Here is a 19,317-nt window from a genome sequence, read left to right on the forward strand (position 1 = left end):
CGCGGGCGCTGGCTGCCGTGTGGCCCCGCAAGCGGCCGGGCGCCGATCGGCGGGCGGGAGGCGGGGAGGGCCAGGCTGCCCTGCGCCGTGCCTCCTCAGCCTGCCGCGGCCGGCGTCGCGGCGTGAGAGCTTCGAGCCCCTCTCCTGCTCCGTGCCGAGGGGGGGCGGCCGGGCAGGGCCGCGGGAGGCTGTAGCGCCAGCAGCGGCGGGTCCCCGGCGCCGGTGCGCGGCCTGCCTGCCCCCCAGCGCCGCCACTCCCAGCTCTGCCAGCTAGCGACAGCCCTGATTACGCTTTAAAATAAGCCGTTCTTCCCCGGGGGGAGCCGCGCTGTGAGATCCACCGCCCGGCGAAGCCGCTCTGAGAGCCCCGGGCGCGTGCGGGCGGCGGGGCAGTCCCGGCTGCGGCCGCAGGTGCCGGGGAGCGGGGCAGCGCGTGCCACCCCGCGGCGCGTTCGCCGGGGGCGGGAAAGGGCCCCCCACGAGCCCCGGCTCCCGCGCTCCGCCCACCGCGAGGCGCGCGCACCACCTCCCCGCCACTCGCCTAGCTCCTTGCCGGCCTAGGAGGGAAAATGTGAGCCGAGCCGGCCCCGCCCCCGGCGCCTCGGATTGGCCCCCGCCTTCTGCCCCTCTCCCATTGGTCGCGCCGCCTCTGCCAGCGGCGTTCGACTGGCCGGCGCGGTTTTGGATACCAAATTCAAAGTTTTTAAAAGTACCCGGCGAGGGCGGCCGCGCACTCGCTAGCCGCGGCGGCGCAGCCCTGCAGGTGAGCGCGGGACGGCGGGCGTGCTCCGCGGGGATGGCCGGACCCGGCGGCGGAGAGAGCTCCGCGGGGATGGCCGGACCCGGCGGCGGGGAGAGCTCCGCGGGGATGGCCGGACCCGGCGGCGGGGAGAGCTCCGCGGGGATGGCCGGACCCGGCGGCGGGGGCTGCTGGTGTACTTGGTGGCGGGACTGGCGGCGCTGCGAGGGGGGGCGGGTGGTCCGGGAACGGGGCTCCGCAGTGGCTGCCCGGCCCGCCGCCCTCCCCAGCCTTACCCCCTAGCTATCCCGCCGTTGGGACAGGGTGGGATGGGATGGGACGAGGCGGGACGGCGGCGCATGGGCGGCTACGGAGCGCTCCGGTCCCGCCACCGAGCTGCGCATGGGGCCGGGCCGGGGTGGGGTGGCGAGCGCAGCGCAGCTCCCGCCGGCGGGCAGGGGCGGGCGGGGAGGTCCCGCGCCGCGCTGGCTCCCGCCCGCCGGGCCACGCCGCCGTTGGGGGGCATCACCCCGGCGCGCTCCTGCCTGCCCCGCCGCCACCATCTTAGGGGGTATCCTCCAACGCAGGGAAAGCGGAGACCCCCGAGGACGCAGGGTGCGGTTCGCGGGGCCCGGCGGAGCCGGGAGCCGGGCTACCTGCCGCCGACCCGAGCCATCTTTAGAGCTGGGCGGGAGCAGCCTGACAGAGCTGCGGGGGCCCGCGGCTGAGCCCACTCCGCCGGGGGGTCGGGGTCGGCCCTGGCGCCCCGAAGCACGACAGGCGCATGTCCCGGTTCTGCAGGGTTTCAGCCCAAAAGCTCTGCTGGCTCGCGGCGCGCGGGTTGGGGGGAAGGGGAGGAGGGGGCTTAGCGAGGGCTTGCTTCTCCCCAGCTCACACTGTACAAAGCCATGAGCGTATTTGCTCCTTTCTTCCACCAAAGGTAGATACGAAGAAGGGACTTTTCCTCTGAAACGTTCGCGAAAGGCGGGTTTTAAATACTTGTTTCCAAAACTGCTGGAAGTGTTTAAATCCCTTCAAATACCTGTTCAAATGGTGGAGCTTATTTTTCCTACAGATTGCAAGGCACGCTGAAAATTATTTTCCCCTTAGATTTAGCAGGACAGAGATGGCTTCCTTCTCCCCGTCAGCCCTTGCCCATCCCCCTGCAACTGCTAATATAGATAGCACCACGCTTCGGGGGGAGGGGAAAGAAACAGGGCAAGAAAAGCTCAATTTCCCCATACTGTCTATCGACCTCCCGCCCTCTTAAAATAATGCTTGTAAGTAACCTTTATTTCATTTCCACTGCTGTTCAAGGGTCACTGCTTCCCACTGTAGTTGGCGCATGCATGTGAGCAGTCGGGCCCTTCCTGTGCCCCGGAACCACCTCCTCTTGCAAAAAAAACCCAGGTGCCAAGTGGCACCCGCAGCATTGCCTCTGGCCTTGGATGCAAACTTCAGGCTGCTCTGGCCTGGCTATACCCCTGCATGGGCCAGCTGTCACTCACGGACCCTCTGCCATGGTGTCCCTTGCAGGGACTGCAAGTGTCCTGAGTATCATGCGTTTCCAGTACGAGGTGTGTCTAAGAGCAGACTATACTGGTTGAATGGCAAAGTGAATCACCCAGTCAGTTTTCTCACCCTCCCAGTTATATGCAGCATAAAGCTCTAATTTTGAGAAGATCTTTCCTGGATTTAGCAAGTGGCTGTTCAGATCCTTAGTTCTGCTAGTTGTCTGTGTTTCAGACACCAGAGCGTGAGTTAGATAAAAGCTTAAAATTTGTAACACGGGAGGAAGGCATGATCATCTTGGTAAGAAAAAGAATTTGTGATGTAGTTTATGCTGGGTTGTAATACTGCCCTTATTGTTTCTTGCAGGATACAAAATAGCGATATTAAACCTTAACCACTCTTTTAAAATGAAATGTGGTTTTGATTGTACGTCTGTTTGCACTGGATTTGCACCATTGAAATCTGCAGAAAAAACAAGATTGGAAGAATCCTGCCCCTCCAATTATGAGGAAGGCTTTTGTCAAAGCTGGGACGAAGAGCCCCAGCAGATACTCCTCAGTGACTCACACCATGTGGCCACCAGAAATCTAGATCTTGAAGATGAAGGAAGACCTGTACACAACAAAGAAAACAAACAAGTAATCCAGAGGCTTGATGAAGGCATCTATGAAACGGAGGCACTGGAAAACAGTAAATTTAATGAGGACAGTGGTTATTCTTCTATGTTAAGTAATCAATACGCTGATGCAATAGAACATGAGGATAGCATACCTCTGGCTGGGAATCTCTGTGGCACACCAAAGCATTGTCTCATGAAGAACCAAAACCAAGCACAGTTTTCAAAGAAGACTTTGTTGCCAGTAATCCATTATGAAGAAATGATTTGCTCAACTTTGAAAAAAAGTGGTAAAAGGAATCTCAAGTCTTGGGCTGCAGTAGACAGAATTGTTTTTAGGGGAAACGTTGAACTTTGTAACTTAATCGGAAAGAAAATGGGATTAGATAAAATAGACTTTCTTGCTGAACTCTTCAAAAAGAACCTGAAGCATATATTAGCAAACATTTTAAAGCATCTTGGAGAGATGGATTTAATAAAGTAAGTATATTGATCTCAATGTGTTTCCTTGGGAAAGAAAACAACCTAATCAGATGTCTTAAGAATCTTTTAGATGTGAGGGTTGTGAAATTTAAAGAATGGGTAGTATTATGTATTGTAGTAATATGTATATACATTAAAACATGAACTGTCAAAGTAAGCCACGATATACGTGGAGAATGTATCTTTTCCCTAGAAGGCTGATTAAAGACTGAAACTGTGACCATATCCCATCTTCTACTTGAACGGAAGTGATTACATAGTTATTCCCACTATTAAAGAAAAGGTTTTATCCATTCCTCAGAGGTAACTGATATGTTTCTCTTGTCATTGCAGTTTTGCCAAAGTCAGTACAACATGGCGGAAGATTCTGCAAGAAGATAAATGGAGTTTAGAAATTTATAATAGAGCCATGGAAAACCTTTCTGTAAGTTTATGTGCTTGTTAGCTATTTGAAGCCTAAACTAGCAGTGCCTTTCTGCTATTTTAGGATTCCTCCCAACCTTAAGAGATCACAGAATTGCTTCTTAGGTTGAAGACATTGTCACTGGAGTGCCTGACCTTGTCCTGTTAGCATGCCCTGTCTCAAGTGTTGCTAGTCACTTCACTGTCCTTGGAGCCCAAGGAAGATTGACCGAGAATGTTACTCGGAGAGATGCAGGTGTTCTTAGGAGCTCCCACATGTCCTGTGTTAGGAGGAGGGCAGGAAGGAGAGGGTCAGTTCCAGCACTGCCCACTGGGCAAGCGGTGGAGGCTCTCAGCAGAGACTAGCTGACTTCAGCATCTCCACTGATCCAGAAGGGAGATGGGCTGAGAGAAACCTTTCAGCTGACTCTGCAACTCAGCTTCTCTGCATACGCTTTCTAGCAACAGTCTCTGAAGTGCAACATGCTGGCTACATAAAAACAAAAAGCTTTTTGTACTGTGAGCTATTCCTAATGCCTGCTTGTCCTGTGAAATAAAAAAAATACAAGATCCAACCACATTAGCATTGCACCTTACCAAGGCAGGACTCTTAAAATGCTAGGGGTGTTTTTCTTCTTTGAAAGATGGAAAGGCAATGAAACAAGGCTTAGGACTTGCCACAGAATAAGGTAGTCAATTAGTTCGAATTTTGTGTAGTGTTTTATGGTGCTAGCCTGTTGGGGTGAAACAGTTGGACACCACAGTACTTCACCCCATAAAGTTTGATTTCCTCCCTGCCATTATATGCCTTTTTTTAATCTGAACTGCAAATGTAGAAAATTGGTAGCAGGAGTTTACTACTTGGAAGGAAAACTTCAAGCACCCTTGTTCACTGTGAAAAATTAGAAATATTACTTTATGCTTTAAAACATTGCAGTGACTAGGTTACATGCTCTGCCTAAATAATTATGATGTCTTAATATAAAAGTATGTTGCATTATGTAATAGAAGATGGTTGAATTTGATGGTCTGAACTAGGGGTCTGTTCTACACATTGGTAACAGTAGTGACTGAGAAAGCTAAGGTAAAATTAGTAGTATCCTACTTGGTAAGATACTTTATTGTTGGAAACCTAGCCAGGAGGAAGGATCAAAAATAAGTTGTTGGATTCTATTTAACAAGTCTGTGTCAACATGTATCTTCTCAAATTTTATTCTTGTTTTTCTTTTCATTAGAATGGCACCAAGGCATCAGAGCAGGCTGCAACAAGGGAGTATGTTCTCTACCGAACAGCTTTATCTTCCATTCAGAAAGCAGCCCCACCAAACAACTTGACTAAAAAGGGCACCAGATCCAAAGCATCTAAGAATCACAGCAGGCTCATGGAGTTTTCAGAGGTAAATGGTTTCCATTCATCTTTAATTTCTCACATCTTGTCTGACACACAATCAGCTTGTAAAGCGTATTTCTTCTGCAAGTAGTCTTTCCAATTTGAAGTGCTTGTAACTCTTACTAGTACAGCTGCCAGATTTTGCTTATTGAGCCTATTTTAAGCCAACGTCAGAAATTAGGTGGAGAATATTGATACACTGAGACATTCATTGTCTTTTTCTCCCTCCTCCCCAAGTGTCTAGGAACCCTCAAAATTGTTTAGTGATTATTTTTTTTAGCTTAAATTTTGGATTGGGTCAGACGTGAACAAGTTTAGTCATTTCTTCTCAATTTCCATGGGCTTACAATGAATCGCATGTTTTTCAGATGAGCAGTCCCACAAAACCTGCTAATTGTGCTTCAACACTGAGCAATTAAAAAGAAACAAAAAGCCAAAGACAGCATCGTTCTTATTTTAAAAAAAAATGAACAAATTAATATTTCTCCTGTTCATTCTATGTTTTGTTTTGGCTTTTTCTCCAACTAATTAACATTAAAATAGCTTTTTTTAACTACATATTCATAGTGTATCATACATTTGGAGTTGTCAACAGCTGCCAACAGCCTAAGTTTCCCTTCACCTTGTTATTTTTCTTAAACTTTTTTCCCCCTACATATAGGAGCAGGTCTACATTGCAAGTGTCTTGTAAGACTTAAAGCACTTATTGAAAGTCATTGTTTGTTAATAAACAACAAATTTTCCTAACTAAAAAAAGTTTTTATACTCAAGCTCAAAAGTCTTATCCTGCAAATTGGTGCAGTAAGAGAAGAAGATATAATCACACTGGAAAGTATGATCAAATTGCTTTAATACTACTATATGGTACTTTGTAGCATTAGGAATCTAAAAGTTCAACTGAAGTGGCAGTCTTACATTTTTATCCTTGATAAACATATATGTCTGTACACAGACATTTAGATTATAAAAACATTTTGCTTTTAACAATTTAGTTATGTAAGGTGTTATACAGGTCTATAGTTTTTCTGATGCTGAATGATTTTGAATGGTGGTTCTGGTTTTGTGTCAAAAATCAATCCATTGGAGATATGTAGGAATTGCTTCTATTTGGTGTCTCAAGCGGAGTGCCCCACAGCTGAGATTTCTGAACACGTTGCTCAATTTTTAAGAATGTTAATGATTTAAACAGAATTCAGGTTTATTTTCCGTTTTAAAACTGAAGTTACTTAAATCACCGTCATTAGTTTGGAGGATTTAGGAGGGCAGGTTTTCTTACTGCTTTGCATTTAGCCTGCCTGTCCTTTAAATTTAAAATTGAAAGAATTTTCAATTGGCTACTTCTATTCCAGTCCAAAGTACCTGCAGTTGTAAACTGATTATTCCTGTTCAATCTCCATTAGAATTTAATACAACCAAGATTAAGCTAAGTTTGAAATTTATTTCTCTAGAGTAGAAGTTATATGTGTTGTGGCACTTGGATAACATCAGGCAATGTTTGGGGTGTGTATTTACCCTTCACTTACGATTTTCTCTATATGCTTTTTCCAATAGGCTGCCAAGACCTTGAGAAACACTGAAAGCCTTAAAGTCTGCCATCGCTGTGGCTCACCTGCAAAGTATGACTCCTATCTACAAAGAGCAATGTGCAATCGTGAAAGCTGTGGCTTTGACTTTTGCACAAGGTGCCTGTGCAGCTACCACAGCTCCAGTGTCTGTATGAGCGGCAAATCGGTGAAACCCAGGTCGAAGCTAGAGCCGCTTCCTGGGACTAAGAAAAGCAAACAGAATCTACAGAGATTGTGATCCATCCATCCCAGTACAGATTGTCAGATGTCCCATAAAAGTTATTTTAGGATATGAAGTTATCCATAAAGAAAATCAAACAAGAAAATGCTTTTTGCTATTATATTTGAAAAAAAAAAAAAGGTTAATTTTATTATTCCTGTCTAATATTTGGTCATGTTGAAATTCCTAGGAATAATCACAAATACCTATTTTTTAAAGACTTACTAATCTATACATGTAAAAGAAAATTCTGGATATGAATTCTAATATTTTATATATTGTCCTGACAATTTGTCTATTGTGTTCCAGTCTTCGCAACACCCTACAACAATATTGAATGAAACAAAAAAACTTTGGCAAGTAGCATTCCGTGTGTAACCCTAGCAATTCTTAAATGCCAGAAGGGGCAAGTGTAAACTGTGTTTTATTGAAATGTTTGCTCTTGTTCAAAAGGCTTTTAAAGACATCTGTAGCGAGAATGTCAAGTGAGATGAGTGAAGTCCCTTTTAGCATGAAATTGAGGAGTCTAGATGTTATGATTTTTCTCAAAGCTTTGCTTAATTTTAAAATGTGAAAGCTCCTAATACCATTTTCTTTAATGGCTTGCCTTATGTGAATCTGAAATTGTTGCTCTTCCTTCATTCAGAAACTGCACGTTTTTCTTGAACTGAGGTTGTACCCTTTCCAACTTAAAAAGTACTGTATCTTTACTATTCTGCTAGAAAAATTCTTTGCCAGTTTTTTCTAAATCATGAGATCATTTTTAATATTTGTATATATTTGTAAATACTACTATAAATATTATTTGTGTTTGTAAATGTGAAAATAAATTACTGTATTCAGTAACTTGGTTGGAAAATATGTACCTTCTATTTATCATCTTAAAACATTACTTTTCAGACTCATTTGTCAAGTTTTCTAGTATGTGCTTCTTAAAAATGTTGTTTTAACAAAGACCAAATCTCCTGGGTTTGTGTAAAAGGCACTGAATCCATTCTTATGCTGTGTTACTGCAGTTTATCCAAAGACTTAGCAATAATTGCTGATAGTTTCTGAACAAACATTCTATGGAAATTTGTCTATTAGCTGAATTTATGCTGCTGTTGCAGAAGCAGCTCACTGTCATTAAAGTCTTTGTGTTTCCACAGCAAAGAAAGGCACGCTTTCAAGAAAAGGACTGATTGTTTTCTTGGAAATGTCTGGGGTTTGGATGTGTTTCCTGTTAGTACATAGACAACAGGCTGGGAAGGCAGCATTGTAGGCCCTGTTCCTTGAACTGGGCTGTCAGTACTGCATGGCAACTTTTTCTGCACTTGTTAATTTTTAATTTGTGACAGCAACAGTCAAAATAGTTGAGCAGGACCTCTAACATTCTGCTTTTGTGGTGAGCTTAATCTCATAACCTAAACCTGAGACTTAAAAGCGAGTTATATCAAGAACCTCCATTCCATAATTCTTTTGTCTGTTTAGGTCCACTTACGGATATGTTCAAGGTCTGAGACTGAAAGGTAGAAGTCTCCCATCCTATTATAATGTTCTGGTAACTGGACCTTACCAACCAGTCCTGGAGGCTGGCAGAAGAATCGCATGATGTTGGTGTCTCCAGCATTGTTTCTGAGGCATGGAAAAGGCAATGGCCAAGGACTTGCTATGCATTTAACCACAGTGAGTCTGTTAGGCTGTAGGCTGAGCACCGCAGATAGATAAGGAATATTGTAAGCAAAAGTTTGTTAAAAAGATCTGTCTCCTGAAATTCCTGTGTCCTGAGTAGCATAGATGTCTTAATGTGGTCTCTGAACAGACTGTGCTTTCATGTATTGATTTTGAGAAGTGTGGCACAGGCATCCAGACTCAGACAGGCGTTGCAGAGTATGATACATCTTGAATTAAGGTTTGTGTGTCTTTTTTGGAGCTGAATATGGATGTTACAAACATAATTAAACAAAAGGTTTTGAGCTTACTAAGGGGAGCTATCCACTGTCTAGTAAGCCTAATGAAGAAGAGCTGCTTGTTTGTTTTGTTTTCTGTAGAAATTTATCTACTCACAGAATTTTGATGAAGATTTCTTGTTACATCCAGATAAGGGGAAAGAATTGGACTACGTGGCTTCAGTGGTTACAACTGGAGAAGAATAATGTGAAGAAACAGACAGTTTTTCACTGAGTCATAAGAGGCAACTTCCTTCTACCTGAAACCTTGTTGGAAAGGTTATTTGACTTCTTACAAAGCTTTGATCAGCCTGTAATGGGTCTGCTGCAAACCAGTGGGGCTCTTTCTTTCCTCTTGTCCAACCATTTTTGTCTTGTCCTGATCCTCAGACCCTTGCTTACTAGCTTTAGTGTTAATAATCAGAATAGATGTTCAAGACTGCAGCCTTCAACAGCTGGGTGACAGCTCCTTAGAGACCTTGACCTGTTACCAATGCTTGCAGTTTTTTTACACAAAGTTTCTAAGAGAAGCACACGGATCTGTGGTGGTCACACAGCTCTTTCTTCCTTTATGGTAATCCTGCTGAGCAGTTGAAACCTTGCCCAGCAATGCTGAGCACTGAACCTGTATAAAAAAATATGCATCTTACTGAAAAGAACTCATGATTGTTGGTCTCCTTGTCAATAGCTTCAGTGAATGGTGTATGGCGAAAAAAACAATGGGCAATTGTTAATCAATGGACAATCAGTCCCCTCCCAGGCATGCAGGCATCTACTGCTGAGCAAGAAAGCAGCTCGTCATAGAGAGTGAGGACGTTGGGTGTTAGAACTAGTAGGTGCCCCAACCAGTGCTGAGTCTTATATGTTCCAAAAGTAGGAACAAAGTAGTAGATGCAGATTGTTGCTGATGTCTATTGCTGAGCCTGTCTGGAACCAGCCTTTGATATGTAATCAATGTGAGAGTCCCGTCTAGCGCAAGGGCATAGCAGTTGCTATATGCTACAGCTGTGTGGTCAAAACTACTTTAAGACTCGATATTTGGCAGCTTCTTACCCACATTACATACACCTTCCAGATTTACAGAGTGAGAAGTACCTGCAGCCTCACCCTGAACACAGATTTCTCCCAGGTGGTTATCTCTAGGCATGGCTGCGCGTGGTGAGGAGGGGCAGGATGTCTCTCTGCTCTGTAAATTGCCGTGATTAGCAGCTGTTCCCCCAGACCTGAACAACTATGGGTCCAGAACTTTCCTTAACTTCATCTTGACCCTAGCTGGGAGGCAGGCAGAGACAGGGGTTTAGGACTTTCTGAAATCAGTATTAAATATCCATATTTTGCAGCTCGTCTCTCTTGCAGTTATAATGCTGTCCTGAAAATAACAAGGAAATGCTTGAGCTGCTTACATCGTTCTGCAAAACATTAAAGGCAATCTCAGCTGTCCCACAACAGCAACCAGAGAAGCTGGAGAGAAGTCTCAGATAATGATGATTAATCTGATGATATAAGCAGTTGTAAAACCAAGGACGAGTTTGTATGCACTTATCAGTGTAATTTATCTTCCAGCACCAGCCTTTGTGCTTTGAGCACTGTGGGACATGGAAACATCAAAACAGACCCCCACACACCTCTTCAGCTCTGCAACAGCACATAGCTTAGCCGTTCACCTTGGAGGCTGATTTCTAATGCATGGCAAAATTACAGCATGTCAGATATGCCATCACTAGCCAAAGGCTCAGCTTCATAGAAGCGACATTTTAGCATGTCGAATGTTTTGTTTGACAAAAAAAGTTTTAAACTCGAAGTTCTGGCAGTGATCGCTCTCAAAAAAACCCTCAGAATATTTAGTGGTAAAAATAATAAATCCGCCTTGACTCACACAGAGTTTAAAAAAAGGAATCTAGATTAAGATCGTGATAAGAGTTCCCTCCCACCTCCCAAAATATCTACTCCTAAAGCCAAGGGCTGACAACCGTTTTAAGGCTGGAGCATGGAGATCTGTAAAAAATAAAGTATCTTCTGGTTAGGGAAAACCACAAGATGGTGCTCTTGAAACACTGCATGAAGCCAGTTTCGGTGAGTTCCTTCTTGCCGCGGTTATGGAGAGTGTAATTTACTTCACCTCCGCTGACTGTAGGGGTCTATCTAGTTACTATGCTCACAGGTAATCACATGAAATCTGTGATTAAAAGATCAAAACCCAAACCTTAAATTCAATTACTGATTTTAACATTTGTTTGAAACATATTTGTGCGGGATATGTACATATTTGCTAAACTGAAAAAAATACAGGTGCCTTCCATAAGGCATTTATCCTGTTGCTATGCCTGCATGTTGCACATGCCTTCTTCAAGGAGTGATAAAAAAGAGCCCCAAAACCATAATATTTATTTTGCCTGCTTTGTGCCCCTGTAGTAGCAAGTGGAGAACAAAGCCACCGCTTCAAAGCAGTGGGTGCAAGCCATGGCTGCAAAGCAAGCATCAAGCCCTCAGCATGGATCTGGAGCAAGAAGCGAACAGAGCTTTGCCTGGGATCAGACGTCGTGCTCCTGATCAGCTGAGGTTTGGTGAATACCTCAGCTGTGTGACTGCTGTAGCATGGCCTGGACATGTATTCTGGCAGAAGCTTATGGAACCAACTTGCAAAGTATCTATAAAGCATAGCATGAATATGTAAGGCAACTTCTCGTACAGTCCCACCGCTGTGGTTAGGAGGAGCTGGTGTCTTGAGCTAAAATGCCATTACATGAATGCAAGGATGGACCAGGCAATTACTGTGGTGGATGCTTGATTTTGGAATATGCTTACCATGATAGAAAAGATGCCTCCTCTGATACATGTAAACTTCAGAGTAGAGGATGAGGAGTTACAGAGATGAACAAATGCTGGAATGTGAGCCTACCTGAGGATGAACAAATTGTTGTATCAAGTCCACTCATTTTAACGTTACCTTGTTGGAGTGGTTTCTCCTCTGAAGGAGTCCAGGGGAACATAAAGAGAGAGGGAAAAGCATAGTGATGACATTCCTAGCACAAAATAAAAGCAGCAAGGGTCTCCTTGAGGCTGCAGGCACATGCAGAAATAGTTGCAAGGTTCAGATGAAAGAACAGACATTCTTGTAGTGGCCGCTGAAATGGTTCAGCAGTGGAGGGTTTATCCCTTAAATTTTAGTATTGCTGTGCTTTTCGCATTCAGAATTGCCCTCATGATACTTCAGTACAGCACTCAAACAAGCCAAGGGCTTGGGAGATATTTCGAGAAATTAAGATACAAAAAAATGCAATTTGCTATGTTAGCTGACTGCTCTGTAGGTTTCAGTTTGCTGCTGGAGGGATATGAAAAGCCCCCCACAACCCTCAGCCAGCTACAGCATCAGGGCCTCTCCATGGCCCCAGGGACAGCCCTAAGGATGTCCCCCGGCTGAGCGGGAGCATGGCTGGGGAGAAGGAGGGAAACTGCTCCTCCTCTGCCCTATTTTCCACTTCCTAAGTGCTGATCTAACTTTCAGGAGGCACCAGAAGCGCTGCTGCCCTTTGCTGGTGCAGCTGTGCCTGGCAAGAGGGAGCAGAAAGGCTGCCTTGTAGTCAGACCAGGAGAGTAATGGCGAATGCTGGTGTTGCATTGAATGGCCCAGTTACTCTGGCTTCTTCAGCCCATGTTGAAGCCACACCAACAGCATGAAGGCCAGAGCTGGCTCTCATCGAAAGTATTGGCTGTGGGCATATAAAGTTCAGGCAGTCCTCAGCTACTGAGCTGGAAAGACACTCCTGCATGTTGCAGGAGGTGGTATAGCTCTTCCAGGGCTAACGCATGGTGGCTACAGCTTCACCTGAGAGTCTTAGGATGGGTACAGCTACGATGGTGTTTCACCGGTTCCCACCTCCTCCAACTCCCGTTTGGTTTGCCCACCAGAGAGCGCAGTGCCCCTTCGCAGCCGTGACGAGGGCTCCTTCCAGGGGCTTCCCTGCTAGCTGGCTCATGCATGGATCATAGTGCAAGCACGATGACACAAGACCTCGGAGACGTACCTCTTATGTTCAGTGTCATTTTATGAGGGTCTACCTCGATTCAGTTAATTACATTGTACAACAGATTTTTGTCAGTCATATGTAGATCTAATTTTCAATATTGTCCCTGGATACCAAATTAGTAGAGAAGACATCAATTGCAATTTGCTTACAAACATACTTCAAACACCAGCTGCTTGTAAAAATACACATAATGTTTTTAAATTAAAAAGCTCTCTGTTGCCTTAAAAACACTTACAACAGGCAGCACAATAAGACATTTACTCTCTGCAATGCATTTACTTATGTACCCCTAGATAAAAAAGTCCGCGTGTCAGTCTGAAACCCAGAAAGTCTGTGAGTTGCTCCATGACCCTGTCATTCATTAAGGCATATTGCAGTTGTGTAATAAGTCATCATGTTAAACTATAGTACAAAAAGCCCACTGGAGCAGGGTAAAAGCACACATAATGTCATATATTAAAGGTAAGTAAATCAGTAAGAATACTGCAGGACTTCCAGTCTCACTGTATACATTTTAGAAAGAGTTTTGGAAAAGTAAACAGTTCATATTTGTTCTGGTCTCCTCACCTCTGTTAAATAGCAGTTATATTCTTAGTATTTATACATTATATACAGATGTAAAATATATAAAACAAGACATCTTGGCATCCTACACCACCGCCACAGTCCCACCACTCTGCTATGAATTAACCATGAAGTAGGTAAGTAGTACACTGTTTAACATTTCTGTTTATACTCTTAGTAGCATGTTAATATTCACAGTACTTACTCTCTTGCCAGTACTAATATTCTACAGTGTTGTCAGCGCTCTTGTAAATAGATTATGCACTGAAAGGTGACTTTCTTAACTAGATGAAAACAACCCTGTCACTATTTTGCATATCACAACAGAAGAAAGTTCTTTTCCCTTTGAAGTTTCTATCAAGAACAAGGTTTTCATTGTTTATACAGAACAGTTTTATCCTCACTATAGCAAGGGTTTCACAAAGTTTCTGGAGTAGACAGTAATTCAGTATGTTGCTTTATGTTTACATAACCATTTTGAATATGATTAAAATACTTTCAGATTTTCTACCCATACATATTGCCACTGAAGCAAAATAAATGCCTGTAATTATTCTTTTCCATATAATTTTTTTATATTTTGATGACCAGAATCAAAGGTACTGGTTGTGCATGTTTTAGAAGTTATAGCATATGTGCTCCTTTGGAAATACTCAAAGAAAAAGAAACTGTTATAATATATGAAGCAATATTATTGAAAAACACTGACTTGCGGGGCAGCTAATGGTAACTCTTGCACTAAGAACAACTTGATTTCTGGAAGATGTTGCTCTTCAATCTGCAGGCTCATTTTTTTGCCAATGCATGATGTGAGAAAAATAGTATTTAGGAACTCCATTATTTTTTTCTTGAAGGTGGTAGCTGGATCTTCATGAAACATTTTTCTCCTGAGCATTCACACTAAGCAAAACAAATTCATGACCAGCACAACATTTTTCAGAGATAATTTTCAGAATTATCTTGGATTATTGGAACATGAACCAGACAAGTATAGATTTTTATTTGATAAGTTTCAGTTTTGAAAGTGATGTTAGCCTCTTTTTTTTTTTTTTTTTTTTGTTTTTCTCCTTACCTCAGACCCCTTCAGAAAAAGGGAGAGGAGAAATATTATGTCAGATCTCTGTTAAATCCATCTTCCATTTTTATTAGAATTTAACAGAAATTTCTTTGGGAACCACATGGAAAGCACATCTGTTGTATAAACTTGTGGCCAGAAAATGATGAAAAAATGAAAAATTATATATGCTATGTCTTTGCTTCTAGTAAAGAACGAACAAACTCAAAATAATGTGAAAAAAAAACCTTCAGGGTGTGATCTGAGCTCCTAGTTACAGGGAACATATGTAGTTATTCTTTACTATGCAGCCTACAATAGTTGGGGAAATGTTTAATCCAGTATGATGAAAAGTAGCTGCTTTAAAAATTCCTATTTTAAACTGGTGCATAAGTGAAAGGAGAGTGTTCTCTTTCAGGTCACCACAAGTATCCCTGGTAGCAGGGATATAGCTGGTAGCAAGCTGTATACCTGGTAGTAAAAGTTTGAAGGATTAGAAATTAAAAGAAGTCAGAATCTGTTTTGGTTGCTATTTTTAAGACTTGCTCAAACCCAGCAAGAGACCCCGTCATTTTCAAAGTTAACATGGCAGGAAACACAATCCAAAAGGCTTCTCCTTAAGCTTGCCCTTAAGGGCATGAAAGAAGCTCAATACAGGACTGTGATACACAGCCTGTGGGCAAGAAATTGATCCACAAATCTTTATAAATTAAGCCAGTATTTGTGTTCCTGAAAAATGGATTTAATCTGCTGGTGAACTCAGAACACTCAATGGCACTATATATTCTTTATATGAATTTGGTTTAGAGATGTTGCTGTATTGCTATAGCAGCTGTTGCAGAACTGCAAAAAAAAATATATACTTCTCTGATTGTATTTTCGTTGTCCTAGTCTGGATGTGTTTTGCAGGTAATAAATATAAACTCTGAAGAGAATGAAAAAGCATCATCATTTTTGTATTAAACCTCAGTTAGCAACAGTTCATTTTGAAATCACAGTAGTAGCATGTAGATTTTTTATTTATGCTAAAATGGAAACAACATGAAAGGAACATAGAATATATCATTTGGTAGATCTGAGAGCTCATAGAATTTAGTTCAGTGAGTGGAGAACACGCTTTTAATGAGACTTCCTGGTCTTCTTCATGTGCTCCGTGTAATTTTAAAATTGCTCATTTAAAACATCATGCAATTTTAATATAGTCTTTTGCTTAATAATTCTTGATTTCCGTCATCTTCTTCCTGCAATGATAATGACAAATCTAAACTCTTTCAAGAATATTTCACTATCTTTCAAACTAAGACTTTCTGAGTAAACAGACTGAACTTTTCACCAGGTCCTTTTACTCAATGACCACTGGGAAAAAATTACAATGGAAAAAACCTAATTTGCAACAGCACAGAAAAGATTTAGTAAACCTTTCTGCACCCCAGAGAGTGCAGATGAAATTGAACAAAAGTTGCAACCAAGAAGCTTGGTATTTGCTACTGGTCATCTGTCACTATCATTTCCACATCATGCACACTTGTGATGTTAAACACAGTATCACTCGAAAGAGGCCTGAGTCAAGGTCTGATCCCTCTTTAATTAGTAAGTGACTGTCCAAGAGAATCTTTATGCTTGTAAAACTAGTCCTCATGTAGCCCTTTTACCTTCAGCATGAGTATGAGATGAGGGCATGTCTGTAGAGCCTTTCTCTTTTTATTTGTTGAGATGGACTTGTGATTTCTCTGCCCATGCTCTGAACTAGCAGGAAGCATGACAGCTCCTGTCCAAAACCAGGCATGTAACTGAGTTAGCACCGTCCTGAATGCATGCTGGTGAGCTCAGGATTGCCCCTTGCTTTTCCTCGTTAGTAAGACTACAGTGACATCCATGAACACATGTATCACGTGCACTCCCTGTCTTGTTCCTGTCCCATCATTCGCACATATAGGCACTGAATAGACAAGTCTCCTGCTCTCATCTTGCAGCACTCCCCACAAAGTTCACAGCAGGAATGCTGAACATCACTTAGTAGTCTCATCTAAGACCAAGAGTGATAGGAGACTTGGTTCCGCTCTTGGACTGGATCATGTTTGGGGCAAACAAAGGCTGAGCTTGAAAAGAAAATTTTAAGTACCGTTGTACTCCCCCATTTGTGGCCACCCTGAGGGAGACAGGAGCAGGCTGGCAGGGGATGGTGCCACTTTCCGGGGCCAGACCTGCAGCAGTGCTTCCCCACTCCAGCCACTTTCTCCCCAGTGGCGATGGAAGTGCAACCGCCCACCTTCACACCAGTGGAACCATGCTGTCCACCCCATCTTCTGAAGCTGCTGGAGACTACTCTTTTGAAAGGCTTTTTATTTGAAGATAATTTGTGCAGATACTTTTTTTAAAAAGCCCAGTCAACACTTTAACATCAAAGCAGAGAAGACAGACCTATCTTCCTACCTGCTGTCTGAAGGAATTTAAAATAAGCGCATGCATGTATGGTTATGGATCTTTGGCCAGGGCCAGAGGAGAGTTTGAAGTTGGTGATTTCAGCTGATGATTGTGTAGACCTTCCTTGTGGAAACTCTCACTTATACAATCTTATAGAAAACATTACCCTAACTCAGTTATACTGGAGCTTTTTCTTTCCTCTGACAAGGTTTGGTGTAAAAAGCATTAGAGTTCATGTCATTGGTGCCACTTCACGTACTTGGTACTGAACTTGGCCCTGATTTCAAGTTTGCTATCATATTAATTCAGCCATCTAACTTGTGGCTATCTTTGTATCTATGTTTGGGTTTTTTTTTTCACTGCTGTAAGTACCTATAAAATCAGATCTAATCTCAGTAACTTGATTGTTTCTGTGATGCCAACAGCAATACCAGTACCCACACATGCATTGAAAGTAAAGGTCCTCTGCTAAAGAGGAGGAAAGCAAAGAAAAGGTTTTGGAATAAAGTAAGTACCAAGGATTTTTACTTTTAATTAAATACTTGTCATGCATAAAGATTTCAACTCCTATTCTGCAGTAAATTCCAGCACAGTGTTCCTATATTGTTGATAATCATTAATTTCTAAAAGTAATTTGGAAAAGATATCAGGGTTCAACATGAGAAAATAGAATTGAATTTGTCTGTTTATTGATGATTCATGAGTGCTTTTTAAACACACTTTTCTTGAATTGCTACCTTGTTTTATAGCCAATACTGTTTAGTTTAAATTATTGTTTCACTGAAGTTATTTTTGACAGTGTTTGAATTTCTGGTGCTTTGTGTCTTATTAAAAATGTAAGCCATTGCTCAGGATATAGCCTTGCAGGCATGATGAGCTAGGTTCAAAGTTAATGAATCTTCCTCTTAATTTTAACCCCTGGATATAGCCATGACCTTCTCTTCCTACCGTGTTGAATTACAATGAGGTTGGGATGATTTAATCTATTGATCCAGTTGTCCATGATGGCACTGCTATATTATTAACTGCAGGCACAGACTACATGTGCATACTCATCCCTTTACTTAAAGGAGAGATACTTTTCAAGCTTTATGTAACAGCCATGCTCGTAGCTTCTAACTGTCCCAGCTTAGGCTTTCAAACTAAAGTATGTGCTTAATTTGTCATGAAATAACAGACACCATAACAGTAATATGTAATGCACTACAAGGCATTCATAACAGGCTATATTTTAGGTGTCAGATGTATGAGTATGTTACAGAGGTTTTATTTGGTATCTGCTCAGCATGGTAACAGTCACAGCATCATAGAATCATGGGATGATTTGGGTTGGAAAGGAAGTTAAAGATCAGCTAATTCCACCTCCCCTGCCACAGGCAGGGACACCTTCCACTCGATCACATTGCTCAAAGCTCCATTCAACCTGGCCTTGAACGCTTCCAGGGATGGGGCATCCCCAGCTTCTCTGGGCAACCTGTTCCAGTGCCTCACCACACTCATAGTAAAGAATTTCTTCCTTCTATTTAATCTAAATCTACCCTCTATCAGTTTAAAACCATTTCTGCTTGTCCTGTTGCTACATGCCCTTGCAAAAAGTTGCTCTGCAGCTTTCTTGTAGGCCCCTTTTGGGTACTGGAAGGTTGTTATGAGGTGTCCCTGGAACCTGCACTTCTCCAGGCTGAATAACCAGGACTCAGTGTTAGTCCTGGTTTTCATGATGCACCTTAGCTTAATGGCCATCCAGTGATGTTTAGAGTAATTTTTTTATGCTTTGTAATATGAGTGGGCTAAGAGCATACACACAGTTATAAGCCATGTTTAAGCTGGCAAAATAAGTGTCCAGAAATGTTTATAATAATTGACGCTGAGTGGTACAGAACAGCCCATGTTTATGCTGATAAATCCCCTGAGCCTCTGAAAGAGGTTGGCTATGTGCACATGGCCTCTTTGTGGTAATCTCAGTCCAGTGTTAACTTTTGAACTGTACCCAGAATTATTTGGGAAAAAGTTAGTTGGTACAGGCTAATGACATGGCTCTAATACCACAAGGCAGAGTGTTCCAGTGCCCAGATAATTTCTCAGGTAACTTATCATTTGTTTGTATAAAGGCAGCCACAGTGGACCAGCTAAGCTGCTTCAACACCATCGGCTGAGCTTTGAGAGTAGAGGATGATCTTTACTGAAACTATGACATTTTAAAAATGGTTGGAGTTTGGCCCACGCTCTTAATTACATTTATGGCAGAGAGACAATTTGTTGGATAATAATCAGTTCCAATTCAGATCTTTAACCAAAGGGGTAAAGTTTAGGAAAACCTCTGGAACTCAAGCAAGATACTGGAGAGAATTCCAGGTCGGGGTGTCAAGACATCTTGTGGCAGTGTGTGGCAAAC

The 19,317-nt window shown here is 42.8% G+C and overlaps 1 protein-coding gene across 1 annotated transcript; it reads left to right on the forward strand.

The window, feature by feature from the left end:
• Nucleotides 1–689: 689 nt before the first annotated feature.
• On the forward strand, nt 690–7,449 carry FBXO5 (F-box protein 5). The gene is made up of 5 exons (XM_055811120.1): nt 690–763; nt 2,618–3,347; nt 3,684–3,774; nt 4,988–5,149; nt 6,694–7,449. Exons 2-5 carry the CDS (start codon nt 2,659–2,661, stop codon nt 6,943–6,945), a joined length of 1,194 nt encoding a protein of 397 aa, XP_055667095.1. The 5' UTR covers nt 690–763; nt 2,618–2,658; the 3' UTR covers nt 6,946–7,449.
• The last annotated feature ends 11,868 nt before the right edge of the window (nt 7,450–19,317 follow it).

The sequence above is a fragment of the Falco peregrinus genome, chromosome 7 (assembly GCF_023634155.1).
Source record: "Falco peregrinus isolate bFalPer1 chromosome 7, bFalPer1.pri, whole genome shotgun sequence".
NCBI classification, from domain to species: Eukaryota; Metazoa; Chordata; class Aves; order Falconiformes; family Falconidae; genus Falco; species Falco peregrinus.

Bases quoted from the DNA above. Each gene is read 5' to 3' on its own strand.
- FBXO5 (XM_055811120.1), top strand. From the start codon at position 2,659: ATGAAATGTGGTTTTGATTGTACGTCTGTTTGCACTGGATTTGCACCA. The intron at 3,775-4,987 runs GTAAGTTTATGT...TCTTTTCATTAG, and splicing joins GAGCCATGGAAAACCTTTCT to AATGGCACCAAGGCATCAGA. The intron at 5,150-6,693 runs GTAAATGGTTTC...TTTTTCCAATAG, and splicing joins GGCTCATGGAGTTTTCAGAG to GCTGCCAAGACCTTGAGAAA.